Source organism: Cyclopterus lumpus, chromosome 12 (genome assembly GCF_009769545.1).
Source record: "Cyclopterus lumpus isolate fCycLum1 chromosome 12, fCycLum1.pri, whole genome shotgun sequence".
Taxonomy (NCBI): Eukaryota; Metazoa; Chordata; class Actinopteri; order Perciformes; family Cyclopteridae; genus Cyclopterus; species Cyclopterus lumpus.
The window spans coordinates 5,205,419-5,217,778 of record NC_046977.1 but is presented as its reverse complement, the minus strand read 5'-3'; the positions used below and the strand labels follow the sequence as shown (position 1 = coordinate 5,217,778).

At 42.7% G+C, this 12,360-nt stretch overlaps 1 protein-coding gene across 1 annotated transcript in view; it reads right to left on the bottom strand.

The window, feature by feature from the left end:
• cdk5rap2 (CDK5 regulatory subunit associated protein 2) overlaps positions 1-11,859 on the bottom strand; it is a 30,096-nt gene extending 18,237 nt beyond the window's left edge. Inside the window, 21 exon segments of the mRNA XM_034546289.1 lie at positions 63-257; positions 357-536; positions 673-810; positions 892-1,002; positions 1,193-1,363; positions 1,482-1,700; positions 1,935-2,027; positions 2,174-2,286; positions 2,289-2,292; positions 2,388-2,447; positions 2,449-2,505; positions 5,124-5,177; positions 5,363-5,510; positions 5,617-5,795; positions 5,899-6,022; positions 6,139-6,215; positions 6,553-6,663; positions 7,457-7,518; positions 8,432-8,487; positions 11,667-11,688; positions 11,691-11,859. Coding sequence (XP_034402180.1) covers positions 63-257; positions 357-536; positions 673-810; positions 892-1,002; positions 1,193-1,363; positions 1,482-1,700; positions 1,935-2,027; positions 2,174-2,286; positions 2,289-2,292; positions 2,388-2,447; positions 2,449-2,505; positions 5,124-5,177; positions 5,363-5,510; positions 5,617-5,795; positions 5,899-6,022; positions 6,139-6,215; positions 6,553-6,663; positions 7,457-7,518; positions 8,432-8,487; positions 11,667-11,688; positions 11,691-11,718 — 2,202 coding nt within the window. The 5' untranslated portion in view covers positions 11,719-11,859.
• Positions 11,860-12,360: the final 501 nt, after the last annotated feature.

The window sequence follows — 12,360 nt, the reverse complement described above, 5'->3', positions numbered from 1 at the left end:
CACTATTTTCCCATGTGGTAATCCCTGAAACGTGAACGTGGTTTTGATAATTAAATGTGGACCTTGATGAGCTGGTCCTTGCTGCTGATTGTGGCCAACAGTCCTTCCACAGCACTCTCATTGTCAGCAACCAGCCTTTCTCTGGCTTTCACAGTCTCGGCCAGCATAGCCTCTGTGACCTTTAACCTCTGGCCCATCTGTTCCGCAAGGTCACGAGTGTGACTCTGCGACTGGCTCAGCGTTGATTCGGACATTTCCTACAAACAAAAAGGTTGACAGAGTTAGAAAAAGACCCACATTTTTGGGTCAGAATGGTAAAAGACTCAATGGACATGGCTGAAAATACAGCCACTCACCTCCATATCCTTAGTCTTGCCCTCCAAGGAGAGCTGTAGCTGGCTAATGATGGAGTCCTTCTCCCTCAGTGATCTGTTCAAGTTGTCTTCTACATCTTGCTTTGCTCTCTGCAGGTTCTTTAGTGTGTTTGCAAGATGCTGCAGCTCCACATCCTTCTCCTTAATCAGACTGTCAAAACTCTGGAAAAAGAGGAATGAAGAGAGAGATACCTCGGATTAAAGTCCAAAAATGTCATTACCGATTACTGGAAAAGGCACATTTCTGTCCTCAGTATCGGATATTTTACCCAATCAAATATAATCATGCCGTTCTTACATTGATGGTTTCCTCGTTGTGAGAGAGCAAGTTATTGAGCCTATCCAGGTCCCTCTCTTTCTCTCTGAGAGACAGCTGCAGCTGGTGAATCTCATTGTCTTTCTCCTCGATGGCAGCAAACTTCTCGTCCAGCGCGTCCTGCGAGAGAGCAAACGGAACGATGTCAGAATCGAGTCATCGTCGCTGTGGTGAAAGGATACCACGGAAGGAAATGCCCACCTCCAGAGCCTTCTCCTTTTCTTTCAGCCTGTGCCGCAGCTTGGAAAGCACACTGTCGTTTCCTCCTGGACTTTTGCTCTGCTCAAAGTCTCTGACCATGTTTATGTACTCCTGATGAACACAAACAAAACAACAATGTCAAAGCAACTACCTGCATCACTCCACTACATCTTTTCATGGGGAATAGTTGTTTGCTGCTATACGAATGGTCTGAATGTTGTACAGAGAACCTTTAATACACACAAAAAGATGTAACCTTATGGAGGAATCTGTGTGTATATGTTCAATGTTTTGGGGTCACCTGTAGCTGCTGCTCTTTATCGGACAGAGTGGATGTGAGCCGCTGGATGGTGACCTCATGGGTCTGCACCTTTCTTTTGGTCTGATCCAGCAGCTCCTGGTACTGCTGCTCGAGAGCACTTTCTCTGTCTCCGACCTCACCGCTCAGCTTTTTAAGCTGATTGTTCAGATCCTGGGGAGGAGAGGAGGGGTGACAACATGGTCACACAAAAGAGGATTTAGGATTGGAGACGATAACACAAGTGTTATTTAAAAAAAAAAATAATGTTGCTCGACAATCACCGTCTTACATTCAGGGCCTTGTCTCCTTTCTTCTTCTGCTGCTGCACGTCCTCTAGTTCCACCTCCAGCTGGTCCTTCGCCTGCCGCAGGTCAGCCAGCTCTTGCTCCTTCCTGTCGAGGCCGCGCTGTAGCTTTTGGCCTTCAAGCACTTTGGCATGATGTTCCCCCTGGAGTTGTGCGAGCTCTGTTTGCTTTGCCATTAATAGAGTTTGGTGCTCCTCTACGCCCTGCAGGGTATATATATATATATGCATGAAATATTGATCTTTACAGATTCAGCAATGTGTATTTATCAATGAGATGTTCATTACAAATACTTCACTTTCCTGCTTCTTTAACATTCTATAACTACTATTACTGCCTCTTACGTATAATGTGTGAATGTACAGGCACACACTGAACAAGGATCCATAAACATTTTCATATAAAGTCAAGAGGTCTATAAACAGTGCAGAACTTGCCTGGTATTTCTGCAGTTGGGCCTTGTGCGCTGCCTCTCTAGCCTTGGCCAAAGCATCATCCCTGTCCTCAATCTCACGACACAGCTCTGCAATCTGTGAAACCAAGAAAGACAGACAAGTTGGTGCTTGAGCATTGTGCAATACAGAATAGTGAGAGCACAGACAGTTTAAGTCTTGTTGGAGACGATTATGATAAACCATGATAATATAAATGGTGTAAATAACAGTGGAACCTGTACCTGTTTGTCCTTTTCTTTGAAGACCTGAGTAAGCCCTTGGATAGTTTTGTCTCGCTTCAGAGCATTTTTCTTCTCAGAGTTAAGATCATTCTCCTTCTCCTCCAACTTCCCAGCAGGGTCTGTTTAAACAAAGAAGTGATATTACACAAATAATCCTCTCAATCTAATTCAAAAATATTCTGGAAAAAAAAAGTTAAATGTCCTCTCCGTGTACCTTGTTTTGATTCTGGGTTTCCTCCAGTGTTTTATTTAGGTTTTCATTGGTGCTTTTGGCCTTGTGTGAGCTCTTCAGACAGCTGCTTGTTGCAGGACTCCACTCGCCTCACGTCACTCTGCAAAAGAGGAAAATGTATTAACACAAGCAATATTAAGCAGCAAAGCCGCCGTCCAGACCCAGATCATTGGCGGTACGATAACATTTTGCCCAGCGAGGATTACTGAAAAGCACTACCTCCACCACTCTGACAGGGTTGTATTCATCATCATACTCCTCTGTCAGATCATGCAGAGACTTCCATTTGGCCTCTTGTGTCTGTGCTTCGCTCGGGGGTTAGGAGGGCCTGTGTTTAACCTCTTCAGGACAGGGATGTGGCTCCCTGCAGGGGCAGAGACACGTTGCTTGGAGATGCAGCGCAGGAGCTGGATGAGGTCGGAGATCACAGAGGGCTTGCTCGAGGAACTGCGGAGCAGCGCTCTGGCCTGAACCGTTCCTTCTGGGTCATCAATGGCACCGTGTCTTGCAACAAACACCTTGGGCTCTCTGAGTTTCGGTTTGGGTGGCGGGTCCGGAGGGGCGTCTGAGGAAAAGTCTCTATTGAGGGACTGCAGGGATGTGGAGCGACTTTTGACTCCAGGTCCAGGCAGAATTCCCTTCCGTTGGACCAGGTCAAGGTACATGCTGCGCGAATGGTGGCGCGTGCCTCGAAGACCAAAGCTCTTCATAAAGCCATCGAGCCCCGTCGCTGATCCCAGCCTGCTGCCCCGGAGACTCGACCGCACTGGAAATGCCCCTTTACTAACAATTCGATCCAGACTCACACACCTTCTCATGCGGTTCTCCGTGAGACCCCTTCCACTCTCCCTGAACAACTGTCCTTCAGAGGCCAGCCGACACACAGCCTCACGATCAGGATGGCCCACTCCGGGGGACCTGAGTAGCGTCTTGCAACTGGTGCTCTCCACGCCACCCTTGTACAGGCTCGGGTTGTTTTTCTTGTAGATGTGGACGATGCACTGGCTCAGGTGGTCTTTCTCCGCCTGCATCTTCTGGATCTGACTGTTGTGTTTTTCCTGGAGCTGGCTGATGTTAACATCACAGTGCACCACCTTCTCCAGCTGGAACACACATTTTCCACAGAGGAACTCTCCTTGACCATCACGGGTCACCTCCCAGCCCAGCACGTGGGACATGATGACTTGTAGCTTCCTTTGTGCCGACGAGCTGAAGATCCAGCGACACTGGCTGCCCACCAGACGGACACCACATATACGACACGGGTCCCGCATGGCACCGCAGGTCTTCAGATTCCAGATTCACCTCCTTAGAACCAGTCCAAAAAGGGTTCTCACTGGCGCACAAACTGTCCAGTGACTTAATGGTCTTCAGCCTGCCAACCACGGAATAGCCATCTATCATTTTTTCTCTCACTCCATTAGCAAGTGAAGCACAGAGGAGAGTGACTGAGTGCAGAGCAGCATAAGCCCTAAGCCTTTGATAATCCCTGCTCCCGCCTCTATTCCACTCTCCCCCACATTCAATCAGATAAAATCCTCCGGGGCTGCTGCACTGATCTGTGTCAGACCATCTCTAGAAAAACCTCCTCCTAAATACCAGATCAGGTATGAAGATCGTCGCCAATGCAGGTGCTTCTCCAGGGGACTTGTGAAGATAGAAGCAGCCAATCCCTCCTGTAGACTCTATCTTGCCCAACGGGCATATCTAAAAAAATATCCGCTTTAAGATTAGAGGAGGCGTTTCCTGGCTTTCACATTCCATTACACATCTATCCTGGAGAGGCCATAAAAACATCCCATCTTCTAGCTTTTTAAAAATATTTTTGCACAACGCGATGCAGCACATTCGTTTTCACCCAGATCTGACACACACGGAGCGCCATTTTCCCTTCTGAAATAAAGAAGGATGGACATAAATAACTCAGACAAACTCTCCAGACAGCCCGGTAATCCAGTCTTAAGTCCAGACGCCTGACGACAAACTATGGAGCCCGTCCAAATAACTGTTTTCTGTCAGCCCAATCAACGGGGTTCACGTTTGATGTTTAGGATATGCGTGATGCTATGTGACAACATTTAGCATAAGATAAGAACTATGGGAAAGTGAGAGACTGTGCCACAGGTCACAAACAGCAATCTAAAGTCAGGTAACACAAGTGAGCACCTGTAGTCACTACGAAGCAAACTCATCCTTCATTGAATTAGTTATAATGAGCTTCCTGTTGTGAAACCAACATTAGACAGCCCATTAAATCTCCAAGACTACAACAACACACAGGAGTCCTTCTCCTATTCACTGAAGCACGGTACACAAATAAATAACAGCACCGGGTGGCACACAGAGGAAAAGAGCAAGTCATAAAGCACGGCAAAGTACATTTCCTGTGGTTCAACGGAAGAACACAGACGATCCTCTTAAGTTGACAGCGCCGTAACATAGAGAACGTAGCCTGTGTTCATCTTATGGTCTGGCAGCGGTTTGAGTTTGAATGGCTTTGTCACACTTAGGCGCGGCTTAAATTACTTTTAAATGAGTTTTGGTTTGACGCAAAACTATTGCTGGAAACCGAATATGAAAGAATGAAAATCTAATGATGGACAAACCAAAAGTTTCACGGTGGGCAAGACAACCACAGATGATCTCAAAAACATGGATAGGTGGAGAAGAATGTATAAAAAGCAGACCCTTTAATGAGGAAATGCTCACAACACCAACCTGATCGTCCGGTGTTGTCCTGTCCTTCTCTTTATGTAGCTCGTCCCTCAGTGCCTGGGAAACAGAAAGTCACTTTAATGCCTTTTAATGTTGCAAGTAGTGCTGAAAGACAGTTTCAGGTATTTAGTAGTGGTCAATAATGTCAATACATACTGTATGCACTCTCAAAACATAGCAACAAAATGACTAAAACATATTTTTAGATACTATTTACATAATGAAACATATAGAAGTCTGACCTGAAGTTCCTGATCTTTCTTGGCAATGAGATCAGACAGCTGTTGAACACAGTCAGCTGATGGTGCATCCGTCTCTTGATCTGCACTTTTATTCTGATGGATCACAGCTTCTTGGTTCTTTAATGTGATCTTGAGCTGCTCAATGATACTGGTGTGGGCAAAAAAAAACAACAACAACAAAAACATATTGGAAACATTTATTACAGTAAAAAACAAACATATTCATGTGCCTGGTTTATCTAATGTGTCCCTACTTGTCTTTCTCCTGCAGGGCCTGCTGCAGGTCTTGGACTGGGCTGGGGACAGGGACGGGGTTAAAGGTGCTCGGTGGACCCAGGGCGTGCAGCTGCTTCTCCATGTTAATATTCTTAAGCTTCTCCTGCTCAGCGATGGCAGCCATCTTGTCGACCTCTTCCTCGGCCGTTCGCAGAGACTGAATTTGAGGCAAAATGACAATTAGCCCCAACTACCTAGGGGGATGAAACCGAAAAGCATTGCTGTCAGGAAGTATAGGAAAGTAAATAGTGTTCATTCACCTGTTCTAGGTCAACTATTCTCTTGTTGAATGCATCTCGAAGTGCCGCCATCTCTCTCTGAGCGTGCTCTCTCACGCGCTGGGGTTCTCCTGATTCACGGCCAGCCAGACTCTCCAACGCTTTTCTGAAAAAATAAATAAAAGTAAATCAGATGGTAGTAAATAACCATTGGACTTCCATGACATCTTCCTGTGAGCTAAGATTTTCTTATTGGGACTCTATATCGGGAACGATACTCACGATGCGGACACGAGTAGCTCGTGTTTCTCTGCTAGGTCTCGCTTCATAGACTGCAACTCCACCTTCAGCTCAATATTCTATAAAACAGACAACATTAAGTTATAGGACAAATTGCACATCCGGAGTTGGGGCTGGATAATGTGGAGAAAATCAAATATCACAATATTTTTGACTAAATAACCTCAATATCAGTATTTCGGTGATATTGTAGGGTTGAATATTGGTGCTTTCACAAAATATTTACACAATGAGATTTTTGATGATTATCAGTAATATGGATATGATGACTAAGTGGTAAAATGTCATCACTTTACAGCAATATAGCCGTTATAAACAAGGACCGGACAACACTTAAAAAGGCATTAAAAGAGACAAAAGAGTTGAATGTGCATAAGAAAGAAATAAATACAACACCGTTTTGAAAATGTCCTCAGTGGAGTCATCACATTTCTGTTGCATGCGCTCCTCCATGAAGTAGATGCGCAGCTTCAGGTTAAAGTTATCTTTCTTCAGAGCTGTGATTTGCTGCAGATAGATGGCACAAATTAATTAACGGAAAAATAATTGAACAATAAGTAAAATGTTATTGAAAAAGTCTCAATCCAAATTTTAAAAAAGGAAAAATTAAATTAATGCATTTACTTTATTTAAATTAAATGATTAGGTTAGGACAACTCATAATCAAAACAGCAGCTACGCACTTTATCTGTGGAGAAAAGCACGTTTACATAGCAGAAAGGGATCCAGTGTATGGATATTGTTCAAATGAAGGGAGGCCTTTATACGTGTGTGTGTGTGTGTGTGTTTGAGAGTGTGAGTGAAGTTGACTGTGCATCATTGTGCTGCAGGCTCAGAACAGCATACATCTGGTAATGGGGGTTGGGTAGACTGTCAACGGGAGGAGGAAGAGGTGGGAACCCCTCTGTAAAACTCTGACCATGACGCGAGCACAAGCCAAAAGAAACGTGAGCATGCATTCGACTCAAATTATGAAATACTTCAGCTCAATTCTACTTCTACACACACACACACACACACACTCTTCATCACAAAATCTCCATAAATGGTCAGTGTGGCTTAGTTTTAGTCAGACTAAGGATGAGGTTTTATAATTCACAATACCATTTTTGTTGTGGTGGCGGAAGGATGAGTGCATAGATAACCTTATACTGACACGCTTTGTTTCAATTTGAATAGAAATAGCATTAATAAAATAAAATGACTCATTATCATAAAATATTACGTAACATTGGATTTGAGCATTACAACAAAATCAGTACATAGCAACTCATCACGTCACTTGATACGAGTAACTCACATTCTCATAGTCCTTCATGGCGAGGGCTTTACTCGGGGACATCTTGTCAGGGAAGGATGGAGCTGTAAGACAACACGGTGACACACTTTCACTCATTCGCCAACACTAAACACAGAGAGGGTGTTCTCTGTAGTGTCCCTGCTTACAAGAATAACTCACTCTCCCCGCTTTCAGGAATGTGTTTATTTTAGAGATAAATGAGAAGCAGAAGTGGTGAGACAACTTCTGGTGATGCTTAGTTAAACAACTTGAACGATATATATTTAATTTAAATAAAGTTGTATTTTCGGATCCCGACCTCAGACCTCAGGTAGTGTCAGTACAACTCAGTTAACTATTGGAGTTAGCAACACACTCCACAGACACAACACGTCTTTCACTTTATACATTACATTAGGCTGGGCAGTTGATATTGGTAGTAGTGTAGAATATCTAAGTTTGCTCACAAACACAGAATTGTCGAATTGCCAACTATTTTGACAATCGATCAGCCATTTTTTCAATCAAAAACATTCAACATTCCTTGGCTCCAGCTTGTGAGGATTTTATGCTTTTCTCTTATTTATACAATTGTGTATCTGTTATCTTTTTTGGACTGTTAGTTTGGCAGATGAATCTGTACGCAAACAACGGCGCCCTAGTTTACGCGCGTGTGCCTTTGCCTGAATGAATTTGTCCACACGACCAATTTGACAGAAAGCCACAGATGCTGACCTATATCTAGAAATAATGTGTTTACTGCATTGTTCCACCCCCGAGTTTATTGTTGGCACACTAGAAGAGCATGGCAATTAATTAGAAACAGGATTAGCTAATTAACAACATACAGCTAATCCCTCATCGCGGCTTTGGGAACACAACTGTGGGTGATCACGGCAACGATTCAACAGCAGCATTAATTAATACACAAGGGGGACGAACTTGAGCAATGAAGGAAAACAAAGAGAAAGAACAAAAGAAAAAGTCTTACTGTACCTGTCATGCTATCTGAGGAATATTCTCCAGCATCTATGGAGTCTGGCAGTCTGCAGCTGTGGACAAAATCATTTTTGTTAGCGATGATGCAACCGAGTCACCACAAATATTTGGGGAAAGGGATCAGTTATGTTTTTACCACATTCATCGAAGACGACTCATATTTTCAAAACCGCTCTCTCTCTCTCTCTCTCTCATTGCACAGTGCAAACCCACACTCTGATTCTAATGGTTTTCAAACATAAATGTGCTTATGCATTACTCACGCTGGCCAGTTCAACTGAGCCCCAAGAACAATCCATAAATAGCTCAAGAATGACTCTGCTTCATTTACATGCAGAGCGTCCTTTCAGTGTGTGTGTGTGTGTGTGTGTGTGTGTGTGGTGTCTGTAAGACCATATGCCCGTGGCAGGCTAGCTCTCATGTTCAGGACACAGACAGGACGAGAGAGAAACCGTGAAGCCGAGAAGGCTTTTCTTTAGTAGACAAGTAGACTACTGTGGCTCTGATCAGCTACGCATCAAGAGTGATGGGACAGAGGCGTCACTCACACCGTACAATGCACCAAACATCAGCAAAACACTTCTGGATCACACAAAGGGAACTAGAGTTGTACTACCAAAACACAATCTATCAATTGTTAAGCTTTAGTATACATTTCTCCTAACAATTCTGGTTTAAGGAGGTAAATTACAAACTATTTGGGTCCAAGCTCATGTCGCTCAACCTTGAACCTTGTTTCTAATAATATATAATTCTAGCATTACATAACTAGGCTACTTCCCATACCTCCCCTGGCAGTGGAAGCAGCTTCCACTGTTATATTTTTCCTCAGTGAAGATCAACGGTCTCTTTCCAGCATAAATTGTTTATATTTCATGTCTACACATTGATATGTGTTATGTTCTTTGCATGTTGAATTTAGCAGATTGTGCTTTTGCATCATAAAAATAACAAAAAATGACTATACAATTATAAAGAGATTATAATAATATTGCATGAATGTGTGTACAAATGACAGTTTTGTACTTCAGACCGCAGTGTCTTGCTATTGTTTTGCTGTAATCATCACTTGAGACTCTTTTTTTAAACACCAACATTGATATTGGTGTTTTGTATTTCTATGGAAAACTTGATGGGTCGGAAGAATATTACTTTATATCAATTCTGTCGCAATTCAATTATTTTTCAATAGACTTTTTGTGACTCTGGGAACTATAAATATTATTCTTCCAATAACATTTCCACAGTGCCAGGCTGCAACAATAAACCATAATGACACTACTCTTACCCATCTTTGTTTTGCTTTGACACCAAGTAAACACGACAAAGATAACTAACATAAAGCGCCATAATGCAGCACATTACAGTGGCGACACGAAGACTCTGTGCCAACTGAAATCACATAGCCCCTTTGGATTTCACAACATTGAATCACAGAATTTTTGACACTGATCAACAACAACAACAACAAAAAGAGTATGTTATGTCAAAGTGATCATGCATTCCCTGTGATGCAGTAAACAATAACTCATGGGAAATATGCGCAGCAGGAGCACAATAATCCTCCATAACACACTGAAGATCAGTAATAATGTGTTTACACATTGTTGCGTCGCCGAGGTTTCACATGCTAAGCAACCCTTCCTGTGTTAATGGAGAGGAAGCACTCTACAACAAGAGCCACGATAAGAGTAAAACATCAGACATGAACATGTAAAACAACTTCAATCGAAACGGTCACAAATTAAACTCTCACACACAAAATAGATTGCATAAAACCACGTCTGTCAGTGTGAGTAACTGCTGCATTCGCAGTAACCCCTGCAGCACCAAGTGTAAACCATGTAAGGAAGCTGTAAACACTGACTTCCTCTTTCTTCTCACTTTGTTATATTGCTTACAAAACATGGAAGCATCAATATTACAGCTTTTAAAAAGAACAGCAATAAATTAAGCAACCAACAGCACCAAGACATATTTCTCTACACTTTTGAGGGTAAAATGAATCAGGTTTCAGAATGACCGAATAAGTCATTCACACCACACATATCAGCTAACATCTTGGATTACTGAGGCACGCTTACCACCTGGATGACCGCTTGTACACAGGACACAGCCGGGCTAGGTCATTTCAAAAGGAGAGGAACCAAGGACACTACAGACCTACACACATAGATGCTAAAACTAGCTGTCAAGTGGAGCAGAAAGAGCTATATAGACCAACGTTAGCTACATTCAGCAAACACTATACGACAAAAAAAGCAGTTAAAAAAGAGGCAGAGCTAATAATGCACAGTTCACCTACCACAATCACACCCTTCTCCCCATGTCACGTATAGCACGCGGGACAAAAAGCAAAAACAAGTATGACATGTTACTCCACATGTTGTACAAAGAGTGCGCTGCTTCTGTCTGAACCTCGCAGACACACTGGGCTGTGATAATTTCCGCTTTCTTTCACTCTGTAACTGACAGGTCAACAAGCCGACCTAACGTTACCCAATGGCAGCAACATGCAATGAGCTGGATGTGATTCATAACGGAGAGAAACCACCGGTAGTCCACACAGTGTTTCTACTTTTCTTTTTTAAATGTGCATCTTGGTTTACAAGAAAACTATGATCGTTTTTTTTTTTTAGGTATAAATGATTGCTCTTATATATTTATTTTTTTATCCTTGAGCTACTTCAGCTGACAATGCACATTATTTGCATTAGTGAGAACACTATTCTCCATTAATCAGCGTTAATTGACGTTATATCAGGTTATGCATTCAGTTGCTGCAGATATACAACCAGCCTGAACTAGAAGAGCAGTCAATGTAACTTACCACTAGCTAGCTAAGTAATGCACCACTATCTTACCAAGCGTAACTTAAATGCACATTATTTGAGACGATTTATCCAAATGTCAGATGAACTAATTTAACGTTAACGCCCAAAAGATAAACAAAAGCAATTCATTGTGAGACTATACATACAAAGGGTTAACACGTTGTGTATCCACGTTGATTACAGGTAACCGTTAGTGCACCTAACGTAACTTCACAATAGCGTTAGCGTTATCTCCAAATGCGTAATAACTTGAGTTGTTTCTGTGTTGTTCCAGTTAATAGTCGGGGCCCGTGTAGCGGTAACTAACCAGGACACCGTCTAATTCACCGTCGTTCGGATTAACGGGCTAGCTATAACGTTAGCTCGCGAGCTATCGTATGTAATTTAGGCCGGTTTACCTTCCGTTGATGTCAACGGGAGCGTCAAATCGGCTCCCACGACGGAGTCCATGACAGAGTCACACTTATCTCGTGTTCTCTCCGGAATAATAACACATTTTACAGACTAAACCGAACGTAAAACTTCGAAAAGCGGGACGGAATTCAAAATAGTCCAGGCTACCGCCATCACGATAAGGTAAACGTCACCATTGTGGACGTTAGAAAACTGGCGATGCCTTCAGGCTCTGTAGGTAAATATTTGAAATCACGTCCGAAACCCCACAGAAAATGCCTTAAACATATAAATACGACCGTGTTAAGTATGAAAACACAGACTATATGCAAGATTTATTCATGAAACACTCCAGAAATAGTTTATAAACGATATTTAAATGAAAGTTTATTGTTTACGACATATAAATAAAGAATTTACGAGCAGTAGAAAAGGCGGCATAAAACAGGGTGGATACCGGGACAAAGCGATTGGCCAAGACAAACACTTTAGGGAGGGACCTAGAGGCTCAAAAATACTGAATATGCTTCATCGGTATCCCGGCACGTCGTCATGTTACCATCACTGACAACACACTTTTAAGAAAAAGCTGACGTTGTTTTCATTTAGTCAGAACAATACTCCACTTATTCTTCACATATAAGCATCATCACGGTCAGACAGGGGTCATGTTACACACAATAATACCAAAACAGGTAT